This window comes from Falco punctatus (genome assembly GCF_963210335.1).
Source record: "Falco punctatus genome assembly, chromosome: 7".
Lineage (NCBI taxonomy): Eukaryota > Metazoa > Chordata > Aves > Falconiformes > Falconidae > Falco > Falco punctatus.
The window spans coordinates 50703822-50731738 of NC_137587.1; the positions used below are offsets into that span (position 1 = coordinate 50703822).

The 27917-nt window shown below is 42.2% G+C and overlaps 1 protein-coding gene across 6 annotated transcripts in view; it reads right to left on the reverse strand.

The window, feature by feature from the left end:
- The window catches only part of USP3 (ubiquitin specific peptidase 3), a 48585-nt gene that overhangs the window by 2356 nt on the left and 18312 nt on the right, over window positions 1-27917 (reverse strand). For 5 of the 6 annotated variants that reach the window (XM_080395598.1, XM_080395596.1, XM_080395601.1 and 2 more), the window contains exons 2-14: window positions 26438-26498; window positions 23950-24081; window positions 16580-16663; window positions 14379-14460; window positions 11769-11851; window positions 10765-10878; window positions 9953-10066; window positions 3787-3933; window positions 1759-1865; window positions 1513-1593; window positions 488-606; window positions 216-329; window positions 34-101 (exon numbers count right to left, since the gene is read on the reverse strand). In XM_080395598.1, coding sequence (XP_080251724.1) covers window positions 34-101; window positions 216-329; window positions 488-606; window positions 1513-1593; window positions 1759-1865; window positions 3787-3933; window positions 9953-10066; window positions 10765-10878; window positions 11769-11851; window positions 14379-14460; window positions 16580-16663; window positions 23950-24081; window positions 26438-26498 — 1306 coding nt within the window. Of the gene's footprint in view, window positions 1-33; window positions 102-215; window positions 330-487; window positions 607-1512; window positions 1594-1758; window positions 1866-3786; window positions 3934-9952; window positions 10067-10764; window positions 10879-11768; window positions 11852-14378; window positions 14461-16579; window positions 16664-18002; window positions 18263-23949; window positions 24082-26437; window positions 26499-27917 lie in introns of those variants that run through there. The other variant, XM_080395600.1, reaches the window with a different exon arrangement.

Sequence of the window (27917 nt, forward strand, 5' to 3'; positions counted from 1 at the left end):
CTGCCGAGAAGCAGGCTCGCTCCGTGTACTCACCCTGAACCGTGATGCACCACAACAGCCACGAGGTCATACAGGCAGCTTTCTGGGCCGCTGTTTTCAGGCTGTGGTTAAAAACACAGAAAACTCTTCAAATCTCAAGAGCACCAACTATAATTTGTAATAAAGACATACATCGTGGAACAAGTTTCTACAGAAAGTATTGGCAGGCTTTTTACCTCTAACAAGTAGCATTTCATATCTAGGCCTCGTAAGGGAAACTCAACATATGTATCAACCTTGTTTCTCAGATATGCTGTCCAGTGAAATCGTTTCAAGTGTAAGCATAGCACCTACAAGATTGGAGGGGGGGGGGAAAAAAGGATGCATTAGAGGAAGAGGATGAACTTGGTGTTAAGACACCTGAAGTAGGTGGGAGGGTTAGGAGTTTACTGACAGCTGAATCATTGTTTCCTTCAACATACTGTCAGACTGTTGTGCTTGTACGAACCTTTGGTAGTTTCTGAATCCAGAACTTTTTGGTGGACTTCTGTTTCTTTTTGCATTTGTGACACATATACAGCTCTGTCTCATCAAGTTCTTCCAGGTCTGTGAAACTGCGAAGACAATCTAAAATAGAAAAAGATACAAAAAAAACACCCATGCAAAGAAACCTGATTCAAGATGACATCAAGTGATTTTTGTAATGTGAAATACAACAAATACAGCAGTGTAGAAAAGGTGTGTCTATCTGCTGCAGTCAGTCCAGTTGTTAAATATATCTGCGCAACAAGAAGCTACGCAATCATGTGTGTAACACAATAATGTGTTGAAACGTGCAGCATTCCCTGTTCCTGGAAACAGCTATAAACAGTTCCAGAGAAAAAAGGCATTCACAAAGTCTCCATCTTTCAAACAAGATTCTGTGCAATGTTCAGCACAACAATTTGCAAAAGAAACTGAATTACTTTCTAACAAAGGACATTAAACTTTTACAGCTGATTTGATTTTAGGTACAGAGTGAACAGAGAAAACAATGTGGTTTTGATTAATACTTTACAATCTGCAGCAAGTATATTCACAGCTCTGCAAAAATTAACGTCCTGTGAAACAAGGTCAGTAACAGCACTACTGCCCAGCTTTGCAGGATTGTATTTACGTTGTTTAAAAAGCAGAACATCCGTGTACTTCTACGCACAGAGCCTTAGCAAATGCGGTAGGCAACAATGCAGATGGATTGGTTAGAAAGGCTGGAATGCCTGAGAAATACTCCGGCCACCAAGAGAAACCTAAGCTGGAACCCTCCTTGATATTTAGCTGACCTCCTGAAGCACTTCTTGGCCCCAGTCTACCACAGTAGCATGTCAGTACAGTGACTGGGGTAAAATAAAACCTGCACAAAAAATTATTCTGGCACCTTCTACCGCAGAACCTCACAATATTAGATGGCACGTGGTACCAAGTCACTCAAGTAGATACTCTGAAGAGTATAAACTCTTAGTCCTGGCAATGACTTCATTATCCACACACTCTTACCTCGTAGTGTGCACATTGGTCCACTTTCTTGATTTTTAGTACGTTTATTTCTGAACTGACTTGGAATATCTAGCGAAAGGTCTAGAAAAACAAAGATTTTAAAAAAAAAAAAGTTAGGGCTGAATAAAGCAATGCCTATCTTTGCAAGCTAAAACTCTGATTCAGTCATGTAACATCTATATCAACCTTCAGATTTATTCGTCTGCCTTAAGTCACCTGGTATTTTCAAAGCAAGATGCACCTTACCTAGGAATGGGTCAAACTTTCTAGATTCAGTCCCACATATTAGGCAGTTGACTTCATTTTGGAGAATGCCTCCAAAAATTGCTGTGACAACAGTAGATGCTCCATTTCTAGACAAACAACGTCAGAGAGGTAAAGTCAGTCAGAATGTCTGAGCTTAATTTTCAATACCTGTCAGGTGTTCACTGCTTACAACTTACCGCTACTAGGCAGAGCGGTTTTGTCCATGGGTAACAAACGGTGACTGAGTTCAACAGGTGTTTAACTCCCCCTAGAACTGTACAGTACTTGGTATTTAGCCACTATAATACTATTGGTTTATCCTGTAGCATGAACTGCGCACGCTCTAAGCAGATGCTCAAAATTTCAGTGTTGGAAGTATTCTGGTTGATTACATTTCTGTAGTGGAGAGCTGATGCTCACAGGGTACAGTGTTTTAACCCTGTGATTAAGGCTGTTTCTGAAACAAAAATTCTTCCCTCTTAAGTAGGTTGAGCACATTTTTCTTTTAATTCTACACCCTTTGTTACAAGTCATTTTGACTTCCTAGAGCTTATTTCTGCACTTCACTTCCAAAGACAGCTTAAGTTGTATTAAGATATGATAAACAATATGCATCATCACCATTGTTCTCTATGCTTTCATTACTCCCAGTCTTTTCAGCAGATTATGCAATGGACTTACTTCTCATAGTCCAATTAAAAAACCATGAGTTTTAAGTTGTATTGTTATACAACTCCTAAACCTGCTAGTTTGTGCTTGCAGATCTGACGCTACAAGCCTGCAGAAACCTGCGTTCCTTATCTGCACTCCACCTACACCGTTACAGTTAATGAGAATGCTTCCTGTTGAGCAGAAGGAAATGGCTACCCAAATGAACTGGCACTCGAGAAGAGAGCATTCACCGCCTATTTATTACTTTACTGCTGGCATTTAAGTGTATGTGACCTTAATTTGCCCTCGACATTACTCCACCTCACCATGCCTTTGAACAGCCACTCTCCAGACAAATGTACAGTAGATTTTTGAACAAAGTTCAAATTCTCCTTGGGTTTCGACATTCAAAATGTTGACAAAACAAAATGGGCTTAGTTTTCAAATACATTTAAATTCTACAAACATTTTAAAATTCTTCTGTGGGACTTTGAAGCATCAGCAAAGGAACGTAAACGTGGTTGAGAGTACAGTCCGAACTCCAGGCTTTCCCTAATGAAGGATCTATAAAATCCTTTACCTCTCAGACCTGCTTACTGTATGTCCTCATTGGTATAAGAAGGGAAAATTCACTCAACTCTTACGTAGGGAATCCAAGGGCTTAGGGACCAAATGTGCAGGCTGAACTGACTTAACATTCTCTCCTGAAGCAAATTAAAGTGCTTTCTCTCTGTGACAGTTTCAATCTGAGAGAAAACACACCTGGGACAGAATTCAGAAACAACAGTATTTTCAGGAGTGAAACACATTACCTCTGTTTCAAGACACACAGTAACATGAAAATCACAACTACCAGGAAAAAAAAAAGCAACAGCTTTAACTGTGTCAAGATATAGCAAGATCATCTGCAGGAAAATTGACTTAAAACTGTAACATTGCTCGGTCGTTAATCCAGGTCTGCTGACAATTTAAACCTACAAATATTTGCCCACTTTTTTGCTCCTGTACCGTTCAGGCCACCTACCACCCTAAGACAACGAGGCTGTCTGAACAGAAGAAAGAATTCTATATGGGTACAGAATAGCAAATACAGAGTTCTTTCTTTTTATTTTTGACAGACTAATGAATTACAAGTGTTTACAACTTAGCCTGTACGCTCACTCACACCTACAAAAAATGCTGGTCTAAGATCCTTTTGAAAGAAAGCACATCCTGCAGGATGCTAATCCTTTATCACCTGCAGCTTTGTAATTTCTAACATTTATAGAGGCACTAAAGGAGACTTAAACAAGGAACCATGAATTCGAAATTTCAGATCCACCACATAGAGACCCATACAAAGACATTAAAGTTTCAAAGAAATCAAGAAACACTTACATGCAACATTTGTTGCTTGCAGACAGGCTAGAATTTTCTTGCAAAATTACTGAACGTGAAACACCATTGAAGCCACCCTGGAGTTCCAGGTGCAGATGGTCCAAAAGGTAACGCATGAACTCGTGGGCGTCCTGCTGCTGGTATCCCCTTAAGAGAAAAGGAAACAACAGCAACAAGGTCACTAGTTGCACAGAGTGCTTTAGAGCAGACACAGAAAGCACAGCAGTCACAGGAAACAACCTTTGCTTGTTTAATAATACTGAGTGACTTCACAGAGACATACGTATTTTGTTCAAAAAAAAGTTTTCCAAGTAGCCTTTGGAAAGGTACAGCAATGTCTAGACAAATTAAATTATTTTTGTCCTTTGCAGCTCGCTCTTTCTCTATGCGTCTGTCTTTCAGGATGGAGAAACATTTAAGAATATACACCTTAGACAGGAGAACACCTTTTATAAAATAACAGGGAGCAGCAGACCTAACATTTGCTCATGTACTCAGTTAACACAGCTGCCACGTTAATTGGCCTCACCAAACCCAGCCTGTGCTAGTAACATCTGAGGTCTCATACATGTGTTAATTAAAAGTACACAATGGTAGCACTGACTTCCCCTCAGTCACAAAAAGCATTTCCCCTTTTTCTTTGTTACTGGCTAATATTTGAGTAGCACCTCCGCAGAACTGTTAGCAATCACATTCAGACAGCATGCTATCTACCCCTACTTTGAAACTACTATAAGTTATGGTCAATATACTGAAATCTCAGGCTTGGTAAGATTCAGAAGACACCACAAAATGTATTGTTCATGTGGGACTCTGAGTCGGTGCTTCTCAGTGGTTTTCATTCAGCCGCTGATCCCACTCACTTTGGCAGTTCCAGGTGTTTGCTTGCCTGTTTGTTCCCCTCCCCGCCAAAGTCAGGAATTTAATCCTGGGTTTGGTTCCCACATGCATCTTTCAGCTACAATACGAAGTCTGAAAGAATGAGGATGAAAGAGAGATTTCTTTCCTCTCCTAGGGCGAGATCTATAGCCATGCTGACAATTGCACGCCTCCCCTGCATAACCCACGCACCACTGGTTGAGAGGGGGAGGGAACAGTGGGGCATTGAAAGCATCTCTCGAGCATTTGCGTTCAGAAGGGTAGGGCTCCAGTCCCAGATGTGTCATGCTACCAGCAGCAATGCTGCTCAAAGGGTCACCAGTATTATTTCACCACTGACAAACCTAATCAAAGGGAACAGAGAAGCCATCAGGGTAAAATATGCCTTGAAAGTTATTTCAGCTAAATCATGCACTGCTATTCATTTGCCACAAGACGTACAGTGAGATGAAGTAGGAAAGCAAACACGGCAAAACAGTGAAAGCTTTGTACAAACACAGACATAATAACGCGCAAGTCTCTGTAGGCCTCGTTACAAAAATCCCTGCGCAGTAGAGCTGGCTTTCCCTCTCCCTCTTGTCCATTCTTTCAAGCTGTTTTACCATGCCTCCCCTGCCCCTTCCTCTCCTCACTACTCCACCTAAGTACTGGCAATAGCTGTCACGTGGGAATGTCCAGAAAAGGACAGGAGATGGTTTTCCATGCTACTGCTCGAGGCAGGGAGGGGTGGTACTGCCCGTGAGGCGCTCAGCACCGTACCCAGAGCGGGAGAGAAGCGAGCACAGACCTGGCGCAGCAGAACTGTGAGGCTGATGTGCTTAGTGAAGAACATGGGTATGTCCTACAAAAGCATTGCTAGGAGGTAACAAAATAAAAAGGAGATAAACTCCTTTCATCTTGTAGGATTACAGTTTTCTTTCAAACTAGCAGCTTTAAGTAAGAAAACATTGAGTTTGTACGTAGCTCTTACAGCACCCTGACAAACATCGGCAGCACCACCTCCCTTTCAGAACCGAAAAACTGGCACCTGAAACCCTGCTGTGCTTTGCCAGGCCAGTCCTGGACAGTCAAAACTAGGACTTATTCTCTCAAAGCTGCAAAACAATTATACATTATTACAAAACGAAGTAGTAAAACAGAACTCAACTGCAAAGCTGCAATGTTAACTGCGCACTGTAGGATCGTTTTGAAGTTGCTGAGATAACACAAGGTTTGCTTAGTTCACTGAATACAGATATCTTCAATTTAATAAACATATAAGCAATCATCATAAACAGTTGAAGATGAGATTTATGGAATGCCTTTGCTTCAGACATCTTTTCAACATTAAACACCTCATAAACTCATAGAACTTGAGCTGGTCACTGCTGTAAAAGATAACAAAAAATGTTTTTACCAATAAATTGGAAACAAAAGTAAGGCCAAGGATAATCTTCATCCTTTATTGGATGTGGCAGGGAATGTTGCCACAACGGCTGAGGTACTTGATGCTTTCTTTGCCTCCATCTTTAACAAGACCAGTTACCCTCAGGGTACTCAGCCCCCTAAGCTGGAAGATGGGGACGAGGAGGAGCAGGACGAAGTGCCCACAGTCCAGGAGGGAACAGTTACTGACCTGCTGCTCCACCGAGACACGCGCGCGCCTGCGGGGCCGGATGGGACCCACCCAGGGGTCCCGAGGGAGCTGGCGCAGCAGCTCGCCCAGCCACTCGCCCTCATTTACCACAGCCCTGGCCAGCCGGGGCGGCCCCCGCAGACGACGTGACACCCATCTGCAGGAAGGGCAGGAAGGAGGATCCGGGGAACTACAGGCCCATGGGCCCGGCCTCGGTGCTGGGGAAGGCCATGGAGCAGCTCCCCCCGAGTGCCGGCGCACGGCACGTGCGGGACCGCCGGGGATCGGGCCCAGCCCGCACGGGGTTATGCCAGGCAGGTCCTGCCTGACGGGCCCGAGCTCCTTCTGCAACAACATGGCGCGCCCAGCGGACGGGGAAAGGCCGCGGGTGGTGCTGCCTGGACCTCAGCAAAGCCTTTGGCACCGTCTGCCGCAGCATCTCCTGGAGAAACCGGCTGCTCGTGGCTGGGACAGTGTGTTCTGTGCTGGGCAACAAACTGGCCAGGTAACGCACTGGCCCAGATGGGTAACGCACCGGCCCCAGACGGGTAACGCACCAGCCCCAGATGGCTGAGCCCAGAGCGGGTGGGGAACAGAGTTACCTCCCGCCAGCGGCCGGGCACACGGGGCGTCCCCAGGGCTCCGTGCTGGGGCCAGTCCGGTTTAGGATCTTTATTGAGGATCTGGGTGAGGGGATCGAGTGCACCCTGGCCAGCCTGCAGGCGACACCCAGCTGGGTGCAGCGCTGACCTGCTGGGGGGCAGGGGGCTCTGGGGAGGGGCTGGGCAGGCCGGGCCCATGGGCCGAGGCCAGTTGTGTGAGGGTCACCCCGGCTCAGTGCCCGGCCCGTGGGGCACAGTGACCCCAGGCAGCTGTGGGCGGGGGCAGGGGGCTGGGAACTGCCCGGGGGGAAAGGGCCCGGGGGGTGGCGGCTGAGCGTGAGCCACAGAGAGCCCAGGTGGCCAAGGAGGCCAGTGGCATCCTGGCTCGTATCAGAGGCAGCGTGGCCAGCAAGGCCGGGGCAGCGACCGGCACCCTGTACTCAGCACTGGTGAGGCCGCAGCACAAACCCTGTGTTTGGTTTTGGGCTCCTCACTCCAGGAGGCACACTGAGGTGCTGGAGCGTGTCCAGAGACGGGCAACAGGGCTGGAGCACCTGTCTGATGAGGAGCCAAGGGCAGCAGGGGTGTTCAGCCTGAAGAAAAGGAGGCTCAGGGGAGACCTAAGGTTGCTCTCTACAAATGCCTGTCAGGGGCTGCAGGCAGTGGGGGTTGGTCTTTTCCCCCAGATAACAAGCCACAGGACAAAAGGAAACTGCCTCACGCTACACCAGGGGAGGCTTAGATTGGATACGGAAAAAAAAATTCACTGAGAGGGCGGTCAAGCACTGGCACAGGCTGCCCAGGGAGGTGGGTGAGTCACTATCCCTGGGGGGTGTTTGAAATACATGTAGCTGTGGTGCTTAGGGACATGGTTTGGTCATGGACTGGGGCATCCTGGGTTAATGGCTGGACTCATCTCAAGGGCCTTTTCCAACCCAAATGGCTCTAGGATTCTATAAAAGAGCTCTGAAGTATATGGCACACTTGCTCTGCCACAAATTTGATGAAATAACCTTTGGAATCATTCCACATTGTTGGTTGTGCTCCTGGTGCATGCGTTTATACTTGCATACAGAAATGTTAATTATAGACAAAAAATTCTTTGGATTTGTTAAAAAGCGTAAGTAAAGATACAGATCTTTAAAACAACATGATGATATGGACAACACCAGTTTAAAATAAACTATGATCTTAGAGCCCTTCAGCAAAAAGCATAGTTTCTCTGCTAGTCAGCTTGTGTAACGAAACTGATCTCCATCCACCTGAAGCAATTCAGTTCAAGCCCACCTCTGACATTCCTGCTCCTACTGGCAACAAGATCGGCTATAAACAGGAGCAGTCACTAGGAAAATAGAGCGTACTGTTTATACAGCGGCAAATCAGCAAAATACACATCTTGCAGCTCAGCACGGGGCTACAGAACTCTCCCAACATGCAGCACGACAGCAGCAGACTTTGCCCAACAGTCAGGAGGCAGGACTTCCGCAGCAGGATTAGAGCCCAGAGCCACCCCAGCTGTGCTTACAGTAACCATAAATTATATTCTGTATGCAGTAAGAGACAGAGAGCCATGGAGTGCATCAGCAGCAGTTTCTTCTGTAGCCTTCTGCAAGAAGAACAGCACTTGCAGTTCTCAGAGGCAGGCACAACTTGCCTTTAACAACCAAAACTCTCTGGGCTACAACAATTAAACCATGTTTCCTACCCCTGCCCCATCACTTCAGGCTCCATAAGCACAAGCCAAAGCAGATGTTTGCTGTTAACCCACTACTGCCTCTAGCTTGCTTTCACATGTATGCCCACCCACCCTCTCCTCCCAATCTCACAAGGTAGGATTTTTTTTTTTTTTTTTACAAGGTACAATTAAGCACTGTTCAAATTCTCTCCTCGGATCATGTGGGAGTGGAGATCTACTGAGCAGCTGCCTATTCTCCGTATGATTTAATGAGTTCTCTTATCAGTCAATCACAGACATGCTCCCAGCTAACTGGGAACAAAAAGGGAAGGGGGAGAACCCCAACAAACCACTTTTTATTGTAAAAGCTGTGATAGAACCCACAGTGCTGAAAATTTGCTTGAGGAACTAATGAACTGGTTTCTCAATCTAACAAGAATTATAGTGAAGACTGTAATAGGGAAACTGGTCAAGGACATTATGGATGATGAGCATTTGCCTATCATGTTTTGGTCACTCCTTGCAACTACTGGTATTAAACTTCCTTGATTCTCGTAAGCCAAGTGAAACATATTTGGCAGCGTGAAGGAAAGAATAAACAGATTAGCGTTATTCAGTTACTGATTGAGCAGATGTGTTCACAGCATCTTTTCAGCACTGCTGGAGATGTCACATAACAGAACATCTTTACTGTCTGAGAACATGGAGCAACTTACCTTCATCACAATATATCCTAACAGGTTTCAGTGCTCCTTTGAAAGAAGTTCAGGGGCCAGGACAGGGAGACCTTGGAGAGGAACGACACTGATTTACTTGGGTAACCTTCTTTTTGCCTTTCTTTTTATCGTGTTTTGTTTTTTTTTTTGTCAGTATGGGCACAAAACGCCTATTATGCACAAGATTTTTTTTTCTTATAGCCATTAGTTCACGTCCAACTGGTGAGTACAGTATTTTGAGAGAATCAAGGAAGTTTCAGCCAGTATGTCTGCATTTAGGCCTGTAGGTGCTGTTTCTTTTTTGATCTGACTACATCACCTTCTTATTGCAGCCAAACTTGGGTTCTGTCAACACCACGCACTTGGCACTTATCTACCAGTCATTATCTTGATTCTTTCTGCCATTTGGAACACTGGCTCAAATGTACAACTACTACTATTTTAGTATTTGAGATGTAGCAGTGTCAGAGAGGACAGACATGTAGCACATGGTAGGAGGCTGGGGGAAAAAAAAAGCACTACCGATGAACAACAAACTGTCAAAGCGAACATCCTTTTCAATTTGTGGGCATATGGGAAAGCTGCATAAAGTACACCCCATGGATTCAGCAAACTTTAGAGTAGGACACCAGCAATACTAGGCTGCAATCAAGAATACTTTTCTTATTTTACAACTTACCTAAAATTTGGCATGATTTTCCAAACAACGTAAAATAAAGACTCTGGACTAAATGCAGTTTGGCTTCCTTGCCATAAAGCACAGAGGGTCTTTCTGAATTCTTCCACCAATGAACTGGAAAGAAAGTAAAAGCTGGTGATTAACTTGGGTTTGTATTATAACCCTTATAGGTTTATTAGCTCAATGGTACAAATACCAGACATTACTTTGGCTAAGATTGTAATGATTGGGTAAATATCCTTTCCAGTAGTTCAAAGATTTTATGTCCAAAATCCTACCCATAACACTGGAGAGAGACAAAGGTTAGGAAAATCACATTTCTGATGTTGAGGACTCCCATGGAAATCTATCCACCTTTCACCACTTTCCTGTAGACTCTGCTAACATCCCTCCCTTAACACCTGCTCAACCAAGCTACAGATTGTGAATCGCTTACTCAGATTTTTTTAGGGGTTTGGTTTTGTTTGTTTTTGTAGTATGTTCACTTAAAGACACATCCCCATGACTGTATTTTAGCTGGAATTAAGTAACATGTCTGGAGTACATATAACTAGCACTTCTTAACCTTCAATACAGTCACTCTCCAGTTCTGATATATCTGACCGCTTCCCACTGCAGCACCAGCAAACTGCAAGCTTGGGTTTTTGTGTTTTTTGTACAGCCAGTATTTTTCTGTGACTCTGTACCCCATGAATCACTTTTATTATGATTCTGCAGCACTGAAAGCATGTAGTGGCTCTACCACCTAAGCATTTGCTGCTTTCCATAAAAGTTTCCAGCAGTTCTGTGCTAACAAGGAACATGCAGCTTACACATTGTTATCTCCCTGGCTCCTGGTATGGTATGTTCGCCTGCCTGCCGTCTTCCCGTTCCTCAGCTCCACAGCAGGCAACTCTTTGAAGTAACAGCAAAACTGTTGAATGTTACTATGGAAAAAGGAAAAAATAAATTAAATCCTTGAAGAGCAGAGAATAAAGAGAATATTATGTATTCTGGAACTTGCTCTTTGAAATGCATAAACACAACTTCATGCAGTGATAGAGGATAGCAGTACAAAAGAGAAGAAATACTGTAGAGCAAATACTCATCTCCTGTAAACAACTGAACAGATCTGTAAATATCATCATCCCAACTACCTGAAATAACTACATTTTGGCTCTGCTTTGACTAAGACACCATGACAGACTGAGGTATCGGAAGCCATTCCCTAACAAAGCAGGCTGCATCTGCAGAGGAGAAGTTAACTCCATGTCTGCCGCCACCAATCAATTCTAACCTCTGCCACCACGGTCCCAGTAAGGAACATGAAAAGTATGTGCCTCAACTCCTGACGGTGAACCCTGAATGATAGAAAACAGAACGGAGACCGATTAGTCCTGCTATAGTGGCAGTCTCCCAGTGAAGCAGGCAAATTGGGAAATGCAAAAGGACAATTACAGAGCAGCAGTAGTCTTGGCAGCAATGAAACGCAGTCTAACATCTCAGCACTGCAGAAACCGTTCCCCTAGCCCCTTCATGAGACCCCATCCCTCAAAGCACTGTCTCTGCTTTCACAGCAACCCTAAGCATCAACAAGTTTCAACAGCCTCAGCAATAAAAGGGCAATCTCGCTTTCCACTGAGGATATGGCAGGCTTCCTCTGGAACGCTGCATCACGGGCAGTCCCACACCGCAAAACACAGCTTCATGGCACCTGCACACCCCCCGTCCTGCAAATCCAGGTACACTCTCGTACAGTGGCAACTTGCCAAATTCACTTGCCTAATGCTACAGCACACAACCACTCTCACAGTCATGGAGAAAGCTTCGGAAGTACCTGAGCGACTGAAGGATTGCATTCATGAAACATGTATTCCCCAGGTTCCGAAGGCCTGTGGCACAAAGGGCAGTGGTGCTTCCCTGCAAACAAGAACGGGTAAATTAAAGAAAGGCTTATTGCTGCTCCCCCACTTTGTCCCCCCAGAGCTGTTTGCTGGTATACTGGCATAGATGTAAATAATAACAAACTTCACTGTTTGAAAAGTGCAGTCTCAAAGCCAAAGCAACCACCTCACCAACTCAAACTGCCTTGAAGCTCCAACTTGACATGAAACTTTCATTGCAAAGTACTTGTGTGTATATATGTTCCAATAATGCTCAGTGAGAACTGGACAGGACAGCAATTTCCCCTGAAGTGCCTTTGAAAACTGAAAACACCAACCCTTATCCATGTAGTCTCATGTCTAATATGCACAGTAAGGCAGCCTGCAGCTTGGTTTTAAGTCACCAGCATTACCCTGCTGTCCTGGTGGGGTTTTGTGGTAGCCAGGGGTTTTTGAAAGCCAGACAACAGCACTTATTTGGGAAAGAAACAGCCAAGTTAAGACTGTGCAACAGAAGTGATGTGTTGAATGAAGAGAAGCAAAACATAAATCATTCACAGTCTAGAACTCTCAACAGGTTAGAGCAATGTTACCCACAGATGAGCTTGCTTTTGCCAAATGATCTTCAGGGTGGGCTGGGAGGAGAGGGAAGAGAAACATGGACAGTGTTGCACTTACAACTTCTAGAATCTGCAATACTTGGGACACATTCAATTGTCTACAAAATATGACATTGGAAGTTCACGATATTTTAGAGCATTCTTCATTGTTCTAACAGAATTTAGAAGCTAGACTATCTTTTAGTAGTAGGATCTCAACATACTTCTTGACACCAAAGACTGCATACAAATCCAGGTTACCAAAGGTGTTCAACATTCCAATAAAACTTGTTTTCCTCCCCAAATCTACCACAAACGTCATCTTTAGTGAAAAACTAATGACAGCAGATATTTGTGTATATGTTGTTAAAATAAAAAAGTATCATTTACATAGGCAATTTACAATTTCGTAAGAATTGTTTATAAAGAGAGACCTGCTTTCCAATAAAGGAAGAAAACTTTTAAGTACAAACATCACAGCATCCTTAGCATATTCTTTTCTCACTCTTGCCCAGGGTGAGACAGCACAGTTACTAATGCAAACAGCAGCGCCCTGTCTTTTCTAGATAAGGATCCAACGTGCCAACAATAAAAAGATCATCTGTTGCCACGGGCGATATTCAAGTATTAATCAAACTGAGAAAAGAAAACAGCACAGCCTAAGAATAAAAGCAGCATTTAGTTCATGCTTTCTAATTCTGTCTTCTCTGTATCTAAATGTTGTCCAGAATTTTCCTTCTAGTTTTCTCTGGCTTTGAGTTTTTCCAGACAATGATGCTGTGTGTTGCCACAGCAAAAAAACCCACTATTTGTCACAGGCTCCCTCAATCACCCCAAGATCAGGACGGCACATTCAGAGGACCCTAAACTGACTGTAGGTAGTGCATTTTTAAAGTAACCACACTGCTACAGACTTTGCAAAACAGAAACAGACTGTTTTGCTCTCACCCCACCCCCTTATTTCTATTCATACTCCTCTAGATAAATCCTTCTCTTTGCAATCAGGTAATTGCTCCTCAGAGCTGATGACAGCGACTGCTTCAGCTCCCTTTGAGTAGCGCTGCCCTGCAGCCCCCGGGCCAAGGAGAACAGCTCTGCTCTGCCACTCCCTCTGCCCAGGGGGAAGATGAAGCAGCTGCATACAGCAGGGTCAGTATTTCCCCTCTCCCCCCCCTAAAATCTAGGGGAAGTTCTGAAGATTAGAAACTCCCTCAACCCAAACTGTGGAAAAAGAGACATTTGGTTTGAAGCAATTTTTGTTTGGAAGAAACTATGCAGCCCTTCAGCTACCGAACAAGGGCTGGATCATCCTCTCCTGAGTGCTGTTCTGCAGATCTGAAGGTGAGAGATCAGAGTAAGAAAAGCTTTCAGAATAGTCCACAGCTCCTTTTGAAAGCAAGTTTAACTGATGTCTTTCAAAATTTTGTCTTTTTTTTTTTTTTTTACTTTCCTAACAATTACTCTTTTATCCCCCTAGTCAAAAGAACGGGCACCTGCTTCTTTGCCTTCTGCAGTACAAAAAAAACCAAAAAACCAAAAAAAAACCACCAAAAAAACCCAACCACAAACACCAAGCACACCCACCAAAGAAAAAGAGAGACAAAACACCCCTGTCTGCTCAGGAGAAGAAAGCCTTGTGTCTATCCCTGTTTTCATCCCAATAGGTACTAGCTCCTTCCAATTTTGCTGATCCCACCAAGCTCAAACTGCTCTGAAGCTCCATCTCGATACGAAACCCTTCCTAAGTGCAAGGAAGCTCAAAGTCCAGGTCAACAGAAATGCAGCAGAATATCAAACATACTTTTCAATATATCAAAAATATCTAGGTGTGCAGTCAGGAGAAGAGAAAGACAAAATACAGCAAGAATTTGGGTAACTAAGTATTTAAAGTCCTGGCCAACTATAAGACTCAGCAGATTTAGAAAAAACCCTTAAACTCACTGTAGCAGAATCTGTCATACTTACGTTTACTTTTAATAGCTTGCTGTTCAGAGATGAGTTTTCCAATAGTTTTCTTTTCCTATGTCTGTCTGATGTAAAGGCTGAACTGTTGGAAAGTAATTAAGGGGTTACTTACTATAAACACAAAATATCCTGTGAAATGGACAACAGATAATCATCCTAATGTTTAACACAGCGATTACATCTGCCATCAGATGCCATTAAGACAGCAAAGAGCTTCCCCATTGCAACACACGCTTTTCATAGTCTAAAACAGACTGAATCTCCTTCTGAGCACAGATGCGCGTCTTATTTTCAACACTAATGTCCGAGTTAATGCCATTAAGTTACGTATGCTACAGCACACACCCTGTAAAGTCACCTTATTAGCATGCTACTTTTCATCTAAAATATTGACATTTTTCCTTAATCATGGAATATTTAACACAGAATTTTCCATTAAATACTCCTGTCAGAAGAATCATCTAAGCCTTTAGAAAGATAACTTCAAAAATCAGCACAAAGTAGGGTTACCAGAAATCAAAAATATGTCTAGTGCTAGCACTTGTGTATTACAGCTGACTTCTCTTACTTAAAACGTAAGTAATATTTAAGTGTAATACTAATACAAAGTTACAACAACAGTTAATTATTCTTTTCCACATCACTGGTAATTACTAGCCCCTCGATTCTACCAGTTTATGATTTCTTTCTAATGCAACAGCAAAATCACAACTTGTGGCAGATTTCAGGGTGTGTGGCGGTGCTTTTTTTTTATTATTTATTTTTTAATTAAAAAGCCCTCCAAACATTCAAAAACTGTTATCACACACAATGGAAGCCTCCACAGTATCATTTATCTCTCAAAGAGTTGGATCTCCTGGATGTTTCTGAAATACTCATGGGCACTTCTCATTATGCTTAAACATCTTTACATCTCATTACATACCTGAGAAACCCATCAAAAAGAGGATAGAAAATAATGAAAAAGTTAAGTTACCTATAGAGTAAGTGACCCACAGTGCTGGTTTGGCTGGGACAGTTATTCCCTGCGCAGCCGGGGGCTGGGGGGGGAGTGTCTGTGCCGAGCAGCTCACCCCGAGCCACAGCCTGGCCGCTGCTCACCTCACCCCACCGTGGGCAGGCTGGGGGGCACAAGCAGTGGGGAGGGGGCACGGCAGCCCCAGGGGGTGCCCCGTACCATGCCATGCCATGCCATGCCATGCCGTACAAGCCAGGGGCAGGAGGAGGAGGGGGGGAGGTTCGGAGTGACAGCGCTGGCCTTCCCAAGCAGCCGTCAGGGCGACGGAGCCCTGCAGCCCTGGCCACGGCCGAACCCTGCCCGCAGGGCGGTGAGTGAATCCCTTGGGTTGCTTTGTCCCTGCACCGCTTCTGCTTTACCTGTTAAACCATCTTTGTTCCAACCCATCAGCTTTCCCACCTTCTCTCTTCCCACCCCCTGCCCACCAGCGCAGTGGGGCCGAGTTGCCAGCTGGGGTTAACCCACAACACACACTTACCGCAGAGAGGATCCAGAGATTTCCCAAAATCAGAGAGCTTTCTTAGGAGGACCTATTTGAACTCTTGAGCACTGGCATGTTATCTGGAAGCACTGTGCACACGTGTACTTCTGTTTGGTATTATACAAGGTTTCCAAGCAAACCGGGAAAAGACTATTTGCTATCTAGCAGTGGCCACAGTACCTGCATCACAAGGGCTGCAGTACCTCCCTTTCAGTGAACAGTGCCAAAGGCAGAGCAAAACGACGTCTCTTCTGTACAATTCCAAATTCATAAGCCTTCTTTATCTTTTTGTTTGGAAACCAAACTACACTATCAACATGAAGACTTACTTCCACCTCCATTTTCAATTTTCACTTCAATATACTTGTTCCAGAAATTTATTCTGGTTTTGGAAATTCTCTCCCATTTATATGGGAAAGACAGTAATTTTTGGCTTGGCAGCAAGCAAGTTAATTTATATCTATATTCCTGTATCACTGTATAAGAAACAAAACGTACAAGATCAGTCAAATCCTTTCACTCTGCACCTCTGCTTCTCAGCGATGAAAAGGATACGTAAACATACCTAGTATCACATGCATACAAGGAACAAAATGTACATACGTATTAAATATGTAAATACATATAAAACAGAAATACCACTTAAATGATGCAGTATTACTGGTCTACCCAAAGCAGTCTGGATGTAAACAAACTACTTACTTTTCCAAGTTCTGTAGGTGCTCTCTGACCTTCTGTACCAGACCCAGCTTGGTATCATTGACTACAAAATCATCACAGCGATAACTGCAAGAAAAACATTTATCAGGATGTGCAAAGGATTTCAGTGAAGTACTCCAAAAACAGCCATGCAAGCCAAAGTGCAGGAAGCACTGAAGTGACTCAGTGGAAGACTACGAAGGGAACAGGAGAGCACAACACCTATATACTGAGCTTGGTCCTCACTGAAAACTACCCAACAGCAGAAGAAGGTTTAGGCACCATCTTATTACATGTTTTTTCTTCTAGCTCAGTTCTTCATTAGAAATCAGAAGCACAATGTACTGCTTGTCCCAAAGCAGAATTCCAGTTCAACAAAAATTCAAACATAGGGTGTAACCAGAAGCAGCATCAGTAGACAATCTAGAAGATTTATCATAAAAGATTAACTGACAACAGGTAAACAGAATACAAAGTCTTTACGAATGTATAGCATAAATCAATTTATTTTAATACTATCACTAAAGCCTGAGGTGCTGAACAGATACACACATACTGTAAAAGTTTCTACTACAGAAAAAAGACCAGGGAACGTTAACTGAGAAGTTCTGTGATTTGTCCAAAGTCACACCAGAAGTCTGCAGCAACTCGCACTTAATGCTTTAACCACAAATATCACCCAATGTCTCATATAGTTTTCATATATACAGAAACTCTGACAAAACCTAAGCTAGTATTTTCAGCTTTTTCAGGGCAAGTGTCCAAAAGTAACTTAACTTAGCTGAAAAAGATAGAGAAGCTGATCCCCACACCGCCTCAAAGCAAATGTAAAGCCAAATCAAAACGGTCTCTCAACAGAAGGGTTACAAAAGTCTACGATCCTATAATGCTCTACAAAGACCTCGTATTTCCCAAGAAGCAAAGATGTTCATTATAATTTAATATTCAAACTGTGACCTCGTAATGCCTCATATAGTGCAAAGGCAAAGGTTACAGACCGCTTCTAAGAGGGTGGCTGAGGGTCCTTTAAGGAATGCTGAAAAAACCCCACCCCTTATTTCACTATTTTCCTGAGTAGGTGGTGGTAATACCACAGCGCAGGTGTCAATTTGAGGAAGTGAAAGGAGAAAGTAGCAAAGAAAACTGTCACAAGGAGAACACTGTTGCAAGACAGCATTAACTTCTGCTGCCAGCTGTATTTTAAATCCCTTGCATTTCTTGCTCTCAACACGGAGGGAACAGAGATCCCAGAGTGATGTGGACCCTCTTATCCACGCTCTTTCTTCCACTGCCAAGGAAAGGGGATGCCTGTATACAGGGGTGGCTTTAACAGAAAGCGGAAGGGAAGGAAGGACAAATATCTCTTAAAACCACTGGAAAGAAATGCTGCAGTCAGTAAGGAAGCCCAGCCCTGCAGAATCCACACCTGCACGTTGGTAAACCAAGAACTGCATCCTCACGGTCTCTCCAAAGGAGGCAGCCAGCCAAGGCAGCCCTTCTGCTGCGCACAGGAACGGCAGGTGACATTTCACAGCACCCCTGCAGGGTTAGCCAAGAGCTAGCTCAACAACTAGCTAACCCATATCCTGGCGTGAGAAACAGGAAGGTAAGAAAAGACTTAACACTTGCACCAGCTCTTTTGAGAGCACTGCGACAAAAAGGGAGCAGAGACTTGTCACAGCTTCCCTTCCCCCACATCCCACAGAGGTAACTGCTCTGAACGTACCTGTCAGCCCTGGGCTTACTGTGAGCACCCACTGCAGCTTCACGTTCTGGCAGACAACTGAATGCTTCCTGGGAAGACGACTGACTAACTCTGGGTATGTTTGATATCAGAACTGTAACTATTTCTCTCCCTTCCTTTTGGGGCACAGAACTGACTCCAAGATGAAGCACATCCCCACCACCGCAGGTTACCCCTTTGCTGGGGCAAATCCTGCTTCACAAGGTAATGAAGCTATCGACTGCAGGCACAACAGGAATTCACAACCTTCTCTGTTGCATAAATCTATGATGTAGTTCAAAGGCAACAGTATTGCTAATGTTAACACAAACACTGGATTCTTGAAGAGACTACAGAGTTGAGAAATAAAGGCCGTTGCCACCGACAGGAGTCTGTAAGACCAGTCTGTCCAGGATCTCTGTTGATTTTTGCCTCTGAGAAGAGAAAGTAATACAACTCTCAAGATTTCCAAACACTGAACACAGCAGTTATGGATACTTACGCAAGATCTAGAAATTACTAAGATAATTCTATTGCTGGCAGTAGCTTTTTTTCTTTTTTTTTTTTTCCTCTCAAAAAGATTGCCACAGACCTAGTTAGTTTGGGAAGAAGTCCCAATAATATAAAATTGTTTATTAATTTAATAAACATGTTTATTTTTCAGCCATGTTTTAAGTAGCCCTGTTCAGCTACATCAGCCACCTACAATCACCTAACAAAGTGTCCCCGCCTCTGTCGCTCTGGCCGGACACCGCAGATCAGGGACAGCCACCAGAGCCAAGCACCAGTAAGCATGGTGCAGGTGGATCAGCACAGTCCCACTCCCCCCCAGCACCAAGCCTGCCCACACGCTCTGTTACACTACCACAAGTACGTTGTTACTGTAGTTGTGTAGCTACCTACGTTTATAAATGGGGAATGAAAGCAGATGCAAGCTCACTGAAAGCCTCTAAGCCAACGTACTGCTGAACGATGATTCAGTACTTGCTCCGACGCCCTAAAGATCATGTTAAACTTATTTTTAGTCTGATCTCACACACCAGTTACATCTTTATTTAAAACTGCAAGTTAGCACTTTCCCCAAGATGAGGAATAAAACCAAATACATCATTAAACATCAGGGTCCTTGCAACAGTGGAAAAGTAAGTTCAAGATTCACTTAAAAATAAGACAAGCTTCTTCTATTTCTCTTTTTAATGGGCAGGTTTTTTTAAACCACCTCCCTTGCAACATGGAGGATTCAGCACAACTACTAGAAACAGCAGCACTAGTACCAATCTATTTTGCATAAATGATTTAAACAGCATAGAAAGTAGTTTATGCTTTAATAGCTTAAAATTTGCTAAGCCCAGACCTTAAAGGTAACCTGCTAATACATTACTTCCTATACGTGCAGCTGACGTTCAAAGGATGTTTAATTCATGATCCTCAGGATTATCACCAATCAACAATACACCTTTTTGCATACAGAATTTCCACAATATGCTTTTAGCAGAGAGAATTCTGTACTTCGTGGAGGGTCCCTTATATGTATTTTCTTCTCTATACACTTTCTATTTTTAGCACCTCTGCTACCTCCAAGGGCTGGTCTTTTCTGGCCTGCTTTGCTGCTGAAATGGCAGCAAGCCAGTGAATGTATGCACTGCTCTGGGGAGCACTTACGCTTAGTGCTGGCCATCTCAGTAAGTTACAGAGCTTCATGCCATGTTTAAAATCCCAGATTTGAAGAATTACAGGACAGGAAAAATTAAGAAAACCCATTTCCTTAGTTGTGCTAACACCTTATATGAGTACACTAAGAACTCGAGTTTTACTGTCTTGATAAAAGCCTTTTTACCTTCTTCAGTTTCCACTGACTGGTGGAATGCAAAATAATGGTCCCAGAGCAATCTTACCTTTGGATGCTCATGTGCTAGCACCATAAGCCTGTTTTATAAACAGAACCACCATCACAAAAGACTAAGAAAGGATTTTTTTAAAGTCCTTTTTTAACAGTAAAAGTTAAAGTTATTTTAACATCAGCCCGGGGCAGGGGGCTGGGGAGACACGGACATGAGCACAACCATGTCCCTTTAAGTGATAACAAGGAGGCTAACGGGTCAGAAATCTGACCTGCAAATTGTGTTGGGATTAAATGAACATGGGAAACCTATTATGCAAATACATTAACAGGGCAGCTTTTCTACTTCTGTGCTAACCAAGAAAACAAATTTACAAGAGTCCTCTTTCAGGAAACTTATTTCTGAAAGCAGGCTTCTTACACATATCATTTTACTTGTCGTGCACAGAAAAACCACCACTGACACAGCAGGAGAAAGCACCGTGCAACAGTCTGAAAAGAGATCTGTACTTCTTGTGAACTCTTTGTGCTGATTATCTCCAAAAAGTGGAATTCAGGAGTCTGTTTTTTCTCAGTGCTTACGGTCTCAAATATAAGTCAGCCTGAAGATCTAGTATTGCATCTACTGTCTCAAAAGTGACCAAAGAACCAAGAAGACAGTTGTACTCTCATAACAAGTAAGAGATCAACATCTACTCAACTTCTCCGCTGTGAAAGCTGAACAGGCAAACAGGAGGACATAGAAAAAGATCAAAACCCCCTGGAAAGCAAATGCCTAGTTGCCCAATACTTAATGACACCTCCAGCATGTCTGTATTTTTCAAAACATTACCAAAATCATAAATACAATAAAAATGTCATCTCAGACTAAAAAAAAAAATCAAAATTAACCACCCTTCCACCAGAACTGAAATATTTTCCTTTCAAAGCTATGCTGAAAGCTTGCAACCACCTAAAAGACGACATACACACCTAGATGTCCAAGCTGAAATGCAGTTACAGGAGACTGCTTGATCTGGTTCTGGTTTACAGCAAGATTGCATGTGAACTAGAAACAAAATTCAATAAACCATGGTAGCTTCAACAGTCACATAATATTTCTTCCCCTTGGACTGACAAGAATAGCTGAGGCAAACCCCGGCCTGTGCTCTCATGACTTCATGAAAGTTTATGACATGGACAAAGAAAAGCAGAGGATTAAATGCTTTCTGCTTAGGAAAGAGCCCATACAGGCTTGTTCACCACTACTATCATGCATGCTAAGGGAACACAGTAAATTGGGATCCATAGGATAAAAATGGAACAAGAGTATCCTACTCAACTCTGCATGGCAAACAAAATTGCAAATAAACATATAAAAGCCAGCACCACATCAAAATACCTCCATTATTTTCACTGTAGAAGTAGAATTCAATTAAGTCTTGGGATGGTATTTTCTTGACTTCCAAATTATTGAGGTTGCCCACATTGCTAGCACAAAATATTAGTCTTCAAATAAAAGTTCGCTTAAAAGAAACATCATTGCATAAACATAGCACCGTCTACTGGATTCATGTCTGCACCGAAGAAGCTAACACAACATTTTGAAATTCAGTCGCCACAGTAGCTAGTTATGACTTGAATTCGCTCAACTATTTGCTTTAACTGGCAAGCACTATTTGATAGCAGTCCCTACAGTACTCTGAAACAAAGGGGCAGAAGCTGGTCTGAATGCTTTCTGCTTCATCTTTACACATCTTAAACTCATTTCCACTGAAAAACAACAGGTGCAATAACAAAACCTGTTACAAAAACAATCTTTTCCTGATTATCTGGTGACAAAACACTGAAATATCCTAAATGAAAGCAAAGATACATTGCTTTTGAAACTTGTTCAGCTTCATATTAACATAGGAGAGTTATAATTTGCTAGTGAATTATATGCAACAGGAACTCCCCAAGGCAAAGCTCTACAATTAGTTCCAGTTCATCCATAGATGACTCAGCCTTCTACTTCAATTACAGCAGAAAAGATAGCACATGCCAAACTGCTTCTCATCTGTCTTACCACAAATATGCTGTGAAACACCAGTGAGCTTCCCGAGTGCACGCCTACCTGCTCCTCACAAGCACAGTTTCTTTCACGAACAGATCCCACAGTCTCTGCTTGGCTGCCATTGTTTTGCAATGCCCACATTCAGTTTTGGATAAGGTCAGCAGGGTGCTCTGACTTGCTGGTATCAAGCCTCAGCAAGTCTTAAAAATGTAAATGGAGATTTTATAATAAAGACTTCAAATACCCTGCTTAAAGTTCCTCCACATATTATTACCTTCAGAGTGACTAGAAGACAGGTCATACTTAAAACAAAAAAAACAACAACAAAAACAAAAACACCAAAAACAAAAAGCCACAACATTGAACTCAGTTGTTACCAACATTAATTGGGAAAGTGGAATTAGCTTCCCATGGCTGTTCCACTGCTGGTAACCTGTGCATACATACCACCTGGGAAAAAGTTATGTTTCTTAATGTTTTCACATAGGAGCAGATGAAAATGCTGGTAATTTAAATAAAATGTAAATAGAAACAAAATCCCCATACATCACAAAGCTACTCAAACCTTTCTTCTGTGCAGCTCCATGCACCATCTGAATAATTTTTGAGTTGCTCCTAACAAAATTTCTTCAGGTGAGACCACTTAACTGTACTTTACTTGCAGAGGATAAAGATATTTGTTACAGAAGTATTCCTCATAAAGCTGGATACCCAAAATTCAGCAAACAGATTTTTCCCTGATGAAGTACACAAAAGAAACCCAATTATCTCAAAAAAATACCTATCAGTGGAGCTATTTACTCAGTAATTTTACAAGACCATAATGCAGATTTCCAGGAGATTTGCACTGTTCAAATCCTGCACTGCCACACCACAGAACTAACAACATTCATGGGAAACCATGGAGCCAACAGGAGATGGGGAAGCAGCTGTCAACAGGTTTGCTTAGGGGTGCAGAGGATGGAAGCCACTGAACGCACACAAGCATTGCTTTCAATAACTTCCAGTCTTTGCTCTTGGAGGAACAGGGAAGATAGGGAACCTGACACTACCAGAGTAACTATTCCATCTCCCTAAACAGTGCTCATATCTCACTCTTAAGAAACTATAGAATATACGAGCCCAGGCCATGCTTCTGTTAGGAACAAAACACTTCGGCGATTCTGCTACTTAATCTTCCCAGAGTTTTGATGCTGCTTCCCAACAGGATCCATCACTTTCTGAAACTCATACATGTTGCACAAAATCTCCAAAAGAAAGCACACTTTCTTTCAGAGTGAAGAAAAAAAAGCTGGTATCAGAAAAAAACCCTAAACACCACACACACACACCTCCCTCAAGTTCACATCTCTTCAGCAGGAACGACAGGTTCCTCCTGATTATTACCTCCTGATATTCTGACAAATAAAGGGTATGCAAAAGACTCACCAATTTGATGGAAGGAGTAATTACAACCAAACAGCAGCTTTTGCAATTAAAAGGTTAGTTTCTCAATACACTTCAAAGCAAACAGAAGCAACTCCAAACCACATAAATAACATTTATTTCAGAGTGTTTCTGCTAGGTCATTTGAAATGCCGAAGTTTAGCCTCAACCAGTGCTACGTATGCATGCAAAAGCAAAAGGTTATTTCGTAACTATTTTTAAACAGCTAGGTCTGGAAATCAGGAGGTTAAATGCTCAAAAATGCATGCAATACAATGGTCTACAACAGTCTGAAGCTTTCACCTTCTAGTATGTAAAAAGTTGTCAACTTACAGCATTTAAACCCTTACCAGTATGTACTGTAACTACTGCAATCCATACACACAGTATGCTGAACTTTCTCTTGTTTTTCTGTTTTCTTGTGATTGGTCATAGGAATCTGTGCATCTTCATAATGCTTTTTTGCATGGCCATTCACATATCTAAAATAAATTAAAAACAAACAAAAAAAGTATTATTCTTTTAAACAGTTACTTAACAAGCATTCATTGAAAACAGAAGAAAAAAGGCAGCCTAGTAAGTATCCAATGTTTATACAGGCATTAAAATAAGCAATTGACCTGTGTGAAAACATTGGTTCAATTTTCTGATTTTTTTATCCCTTTACTCACCCGTGTTGTCCAAATTAATCTCTCCATCTCCTTCATAGCAACCACAAACTGGCATCCTTGTACCAAACCCCAGGACCTGGGCCCTTAATGACTGACGCACCTTCACGACCAAGAAAATCATTAGCTCCCTTTTGCCATACCTGTAACGTGGTTCTTCTCCATATTGCTTTCCCATATACTTTTCTTACAGCTCTACTTTCTTTACCATCCAGCACTCATCATGTTTGTGATTAACAGTGTGCTGACCCCCATATGAAAGCACAAGCACTTAAAGCTTTCCCACTCTGCAGCAGGATTTAGCGTTAGCGCATTCTATGTTTTCTAAAGTTCATGAAAATGAAAGGCTCTAGGGCTTGGGGCCACATTAACCGAAAAAGAAATTTTAAAACCTACAGCTCTTTTGCTGACACAATGAGTATTTTCACACTCAGAATTTGAGATCTAGAAAATTAAGTATCTTTAATTAAAACAAAAAGTGTGATTACAAATGCAAGAGCCCTAAGTATCAGCTGAAAAATCATTAATACTTAGAAGTGCATGGCCAGACCTCTGGTGAATTCCCTCCTTCCCCATTTCTTGCTTGCTGAGCTCAGTCACACGAACAGATAGGAAGTCCACACATGCTCCACATGAAGGTCTTTGTATTCTACACTTGTTCTCACATGCAGGTGTAAACAATTCTGCTAACGCAGCTGTACTAGTTATCAACATTGCTGTGCTGGCACAATCCTGCAGCAATTCTGTCACAACCAGAATACGACAGTTGTGCTTGCAGGAGTTTGGTTTTGTGCCTAACAGTGTAAATGCCAGGTTTATAAAGCTATGCTCCCATAGAAATGCTCTGCTGCTGTAACACAGTCAGTAATGCTCCCAGTGACTAACCTGGAGGATGAACTTCAAGCAAAGATCTGAAAAGCTCTATTTATTTTCCTTTGATTTCAAACATTACCTGAACAGAAGAATATGCTGTGTGCTTTCACGATCAAAAGTGCTCCCATTGCAAGGTATATTACATTCTTCTAATTCAATTATTTTCTACTCCTGATGGATGGGAGCAGTTCAGAAAGTCAAAGCAAACTGCCTAAGTAATTCACTCAATGTCTACTAACTGCACGCAAGAAAGGTCATATGTGGACAGTAACCATATTTTTTTTTAAATTAGTAACAAGTAAAATATTCAAAACTATTTATTGCACACCATCACACTAACAAGAAGTAGCTCCCCCCTCTTTGCTCTCACCAAGTATACATTTACAAAATAAATTAATACATAAATAGAGAAAAAGAAAGGGGCTTGTGCTGAAAACTCTGAGTAAGAGACATTATTAAAACTGTGGCAGTTACTGTTACCCAGATCAAAGAAACAAAACCTGGAGTTCATTGAATCCACTTTAAAAGACAAAGTCACCAAGGTTAATGATGCTTTTCCAGAATAGAAGCACACCAGCACAGACACTACCCTACAGATGAAAACATGTTCACATCTCAGATACTGTCCAAATGTCAACACTAACTGCATCCTCATAAATATGTGCATCTCAAACATTTATGTAGCAGCAAATTTTCTACAATTATCCTGACAAAGAATAAACATTGACTCCATCATTCCTCCACAAACTCTTTTGGTGTACTTCAACTACTACAGACAAAAACCAGATGTATTCTGAAGGAATTCCAATGGTAGCTAGTTCTTAAATGTTATGGCAATAACTTTGTTCCAAAACTACACTACAGTACATTTAAGGTATTTTCTGTCTAAGCTAGACAGTTGCTGTTTTTCTTAAAATAAGCTGTGCCAACTCTGGATTTGTGGGTTTCCAAGAATTATTACTGGTTTCATCTTATTACAATAGAAAAAACCTTTCACGGAATGGAACTTTACAACAAACCCCTGAATTAGGAGTTCTCCAGGCACTCTTTGAGCTGAGCAATCACATTCACCGTATACTTTTCTTTCAGAAAAAAAATTATGTTGCGTATAATCGCTGGACTCTCATAAGGCAGCAAAGAAGTGTGTTTAGTATTAAACATACAATGTTAAACAAGATCATGAAAGGTTTATTTCAGGGAATTATAAGGCATTCAGGAAACTGCCTCAGAGTCAAGCAAACAAGGAAAAAGGTAAAGGTCTGATTAAAAGATTTGCATACTAACACTTTGTACCCACCTTCCACAATGGACACTTGAGCATGTCAGACAGACCCACGGACTTTTATTTGACCGGCACACTATAAAAGATAAAAAAAAAATAAAAAATAAAAGTGTCAAATGAATTGGCTCTGATATTACAGTTGTATAACACATCCTGAGCATTAGCAGTAGCTCTGCTGACTCCACCTTAGCAGCACAGTTATACACAACAGCCAGCCATGTTCATTAACCTGTGTTAGGGACTAAGCTAACAGACTGAAGAGCTATCAACACTAAAGCACATTAGCCTTCTTCTGGCTTGGGTTTTAGTCACAGGCTACACATTTACCTGTTATACTCCATGAAAAATTTAAAAATTTATTTGTATTCACATGAGGTTTACTTGATTTTGAAACGTAATACCAGAATATCAGAAGCATTAGTAGCAAAAACACTGGTAAAGTTTAAACACTTCTCTTTTGGCTTTTAATAGGACAGTCCACCGAACGTGCAGGAAAAAAGCCGTAGCACTTCACTCCTGTTTCATAAAACTTGTTATACAAGAAGTCATTTTAAAGAAGATACTGCAAGAAAGCCTGGCAATCTGATAAGAAGCACACAGAGTAAGTTACTGTGCAACGCACGATAACATATACCATTTACAATATGCATTCCTATGTTGCAGTGCTGGTAAAGGCTTTACCCATAAGGATTTTACTCTTTCAGTCTGGCACAAGAAGCTGAAAGGGTAAAATGTAATGCAGTGCTGTGCTTCACAGTGTCAGGTGTCAGAAGTTTTTAGCTGCTTTCTAAGCCTAGAAAAATTAAACAAATATGGATGTTTTAAACTAAAGGGATTAAAGGGGGAAAAACAGTAGATGCTAGAAAATGATGAAACGCCACCCCTGGGTAGAGTTACAGAAATGGGATATCGTTCTAACTCCTACCCCAAAACCCAGTAGCAAAGTCTGTAAATTCAGATTAGAAAGAAAATCTCAGTAAGTAACCCATGTAAGCAGGACACAGTAAAACAGGCAAGCAGAGCAAAATTTCCATTAATCAAGTCAAGAAAAAGTACATGCATCTTTATAAACAATAGCAATTTTGGAAATACAACTAAACCGACATGGAACCCTCAAATTTTAAGAGGAATTCCAATCTGGCTCATGTCATTGAAGGAGGAATGCTACAACATAGAACACTTAGATTTGAATGAAGTAGAATTGATAACATCTATCCATTAGCACAGAATTCACAAAAAGAGCACTAGACTTTCAAAAACCCAGCCTAATGTGAAAAGAAAATTAAATGCTAAGTGCAATTCCACAAGGGCAGAAAACAACCATAAAAGATGACTTAAGTTATCCCCAAAACACAGAAGGGTATGGTGACACCTAACTTTTCTACGTACTGAAAATAACTGCTGCTTGGAGCAGTCAGTCAAGACAGTTACGGAGGAAAAACAAGGCACCAAAAACATGAGGGTGTGTCGAGGCCGAGGGAGGGAAGGACAAAGA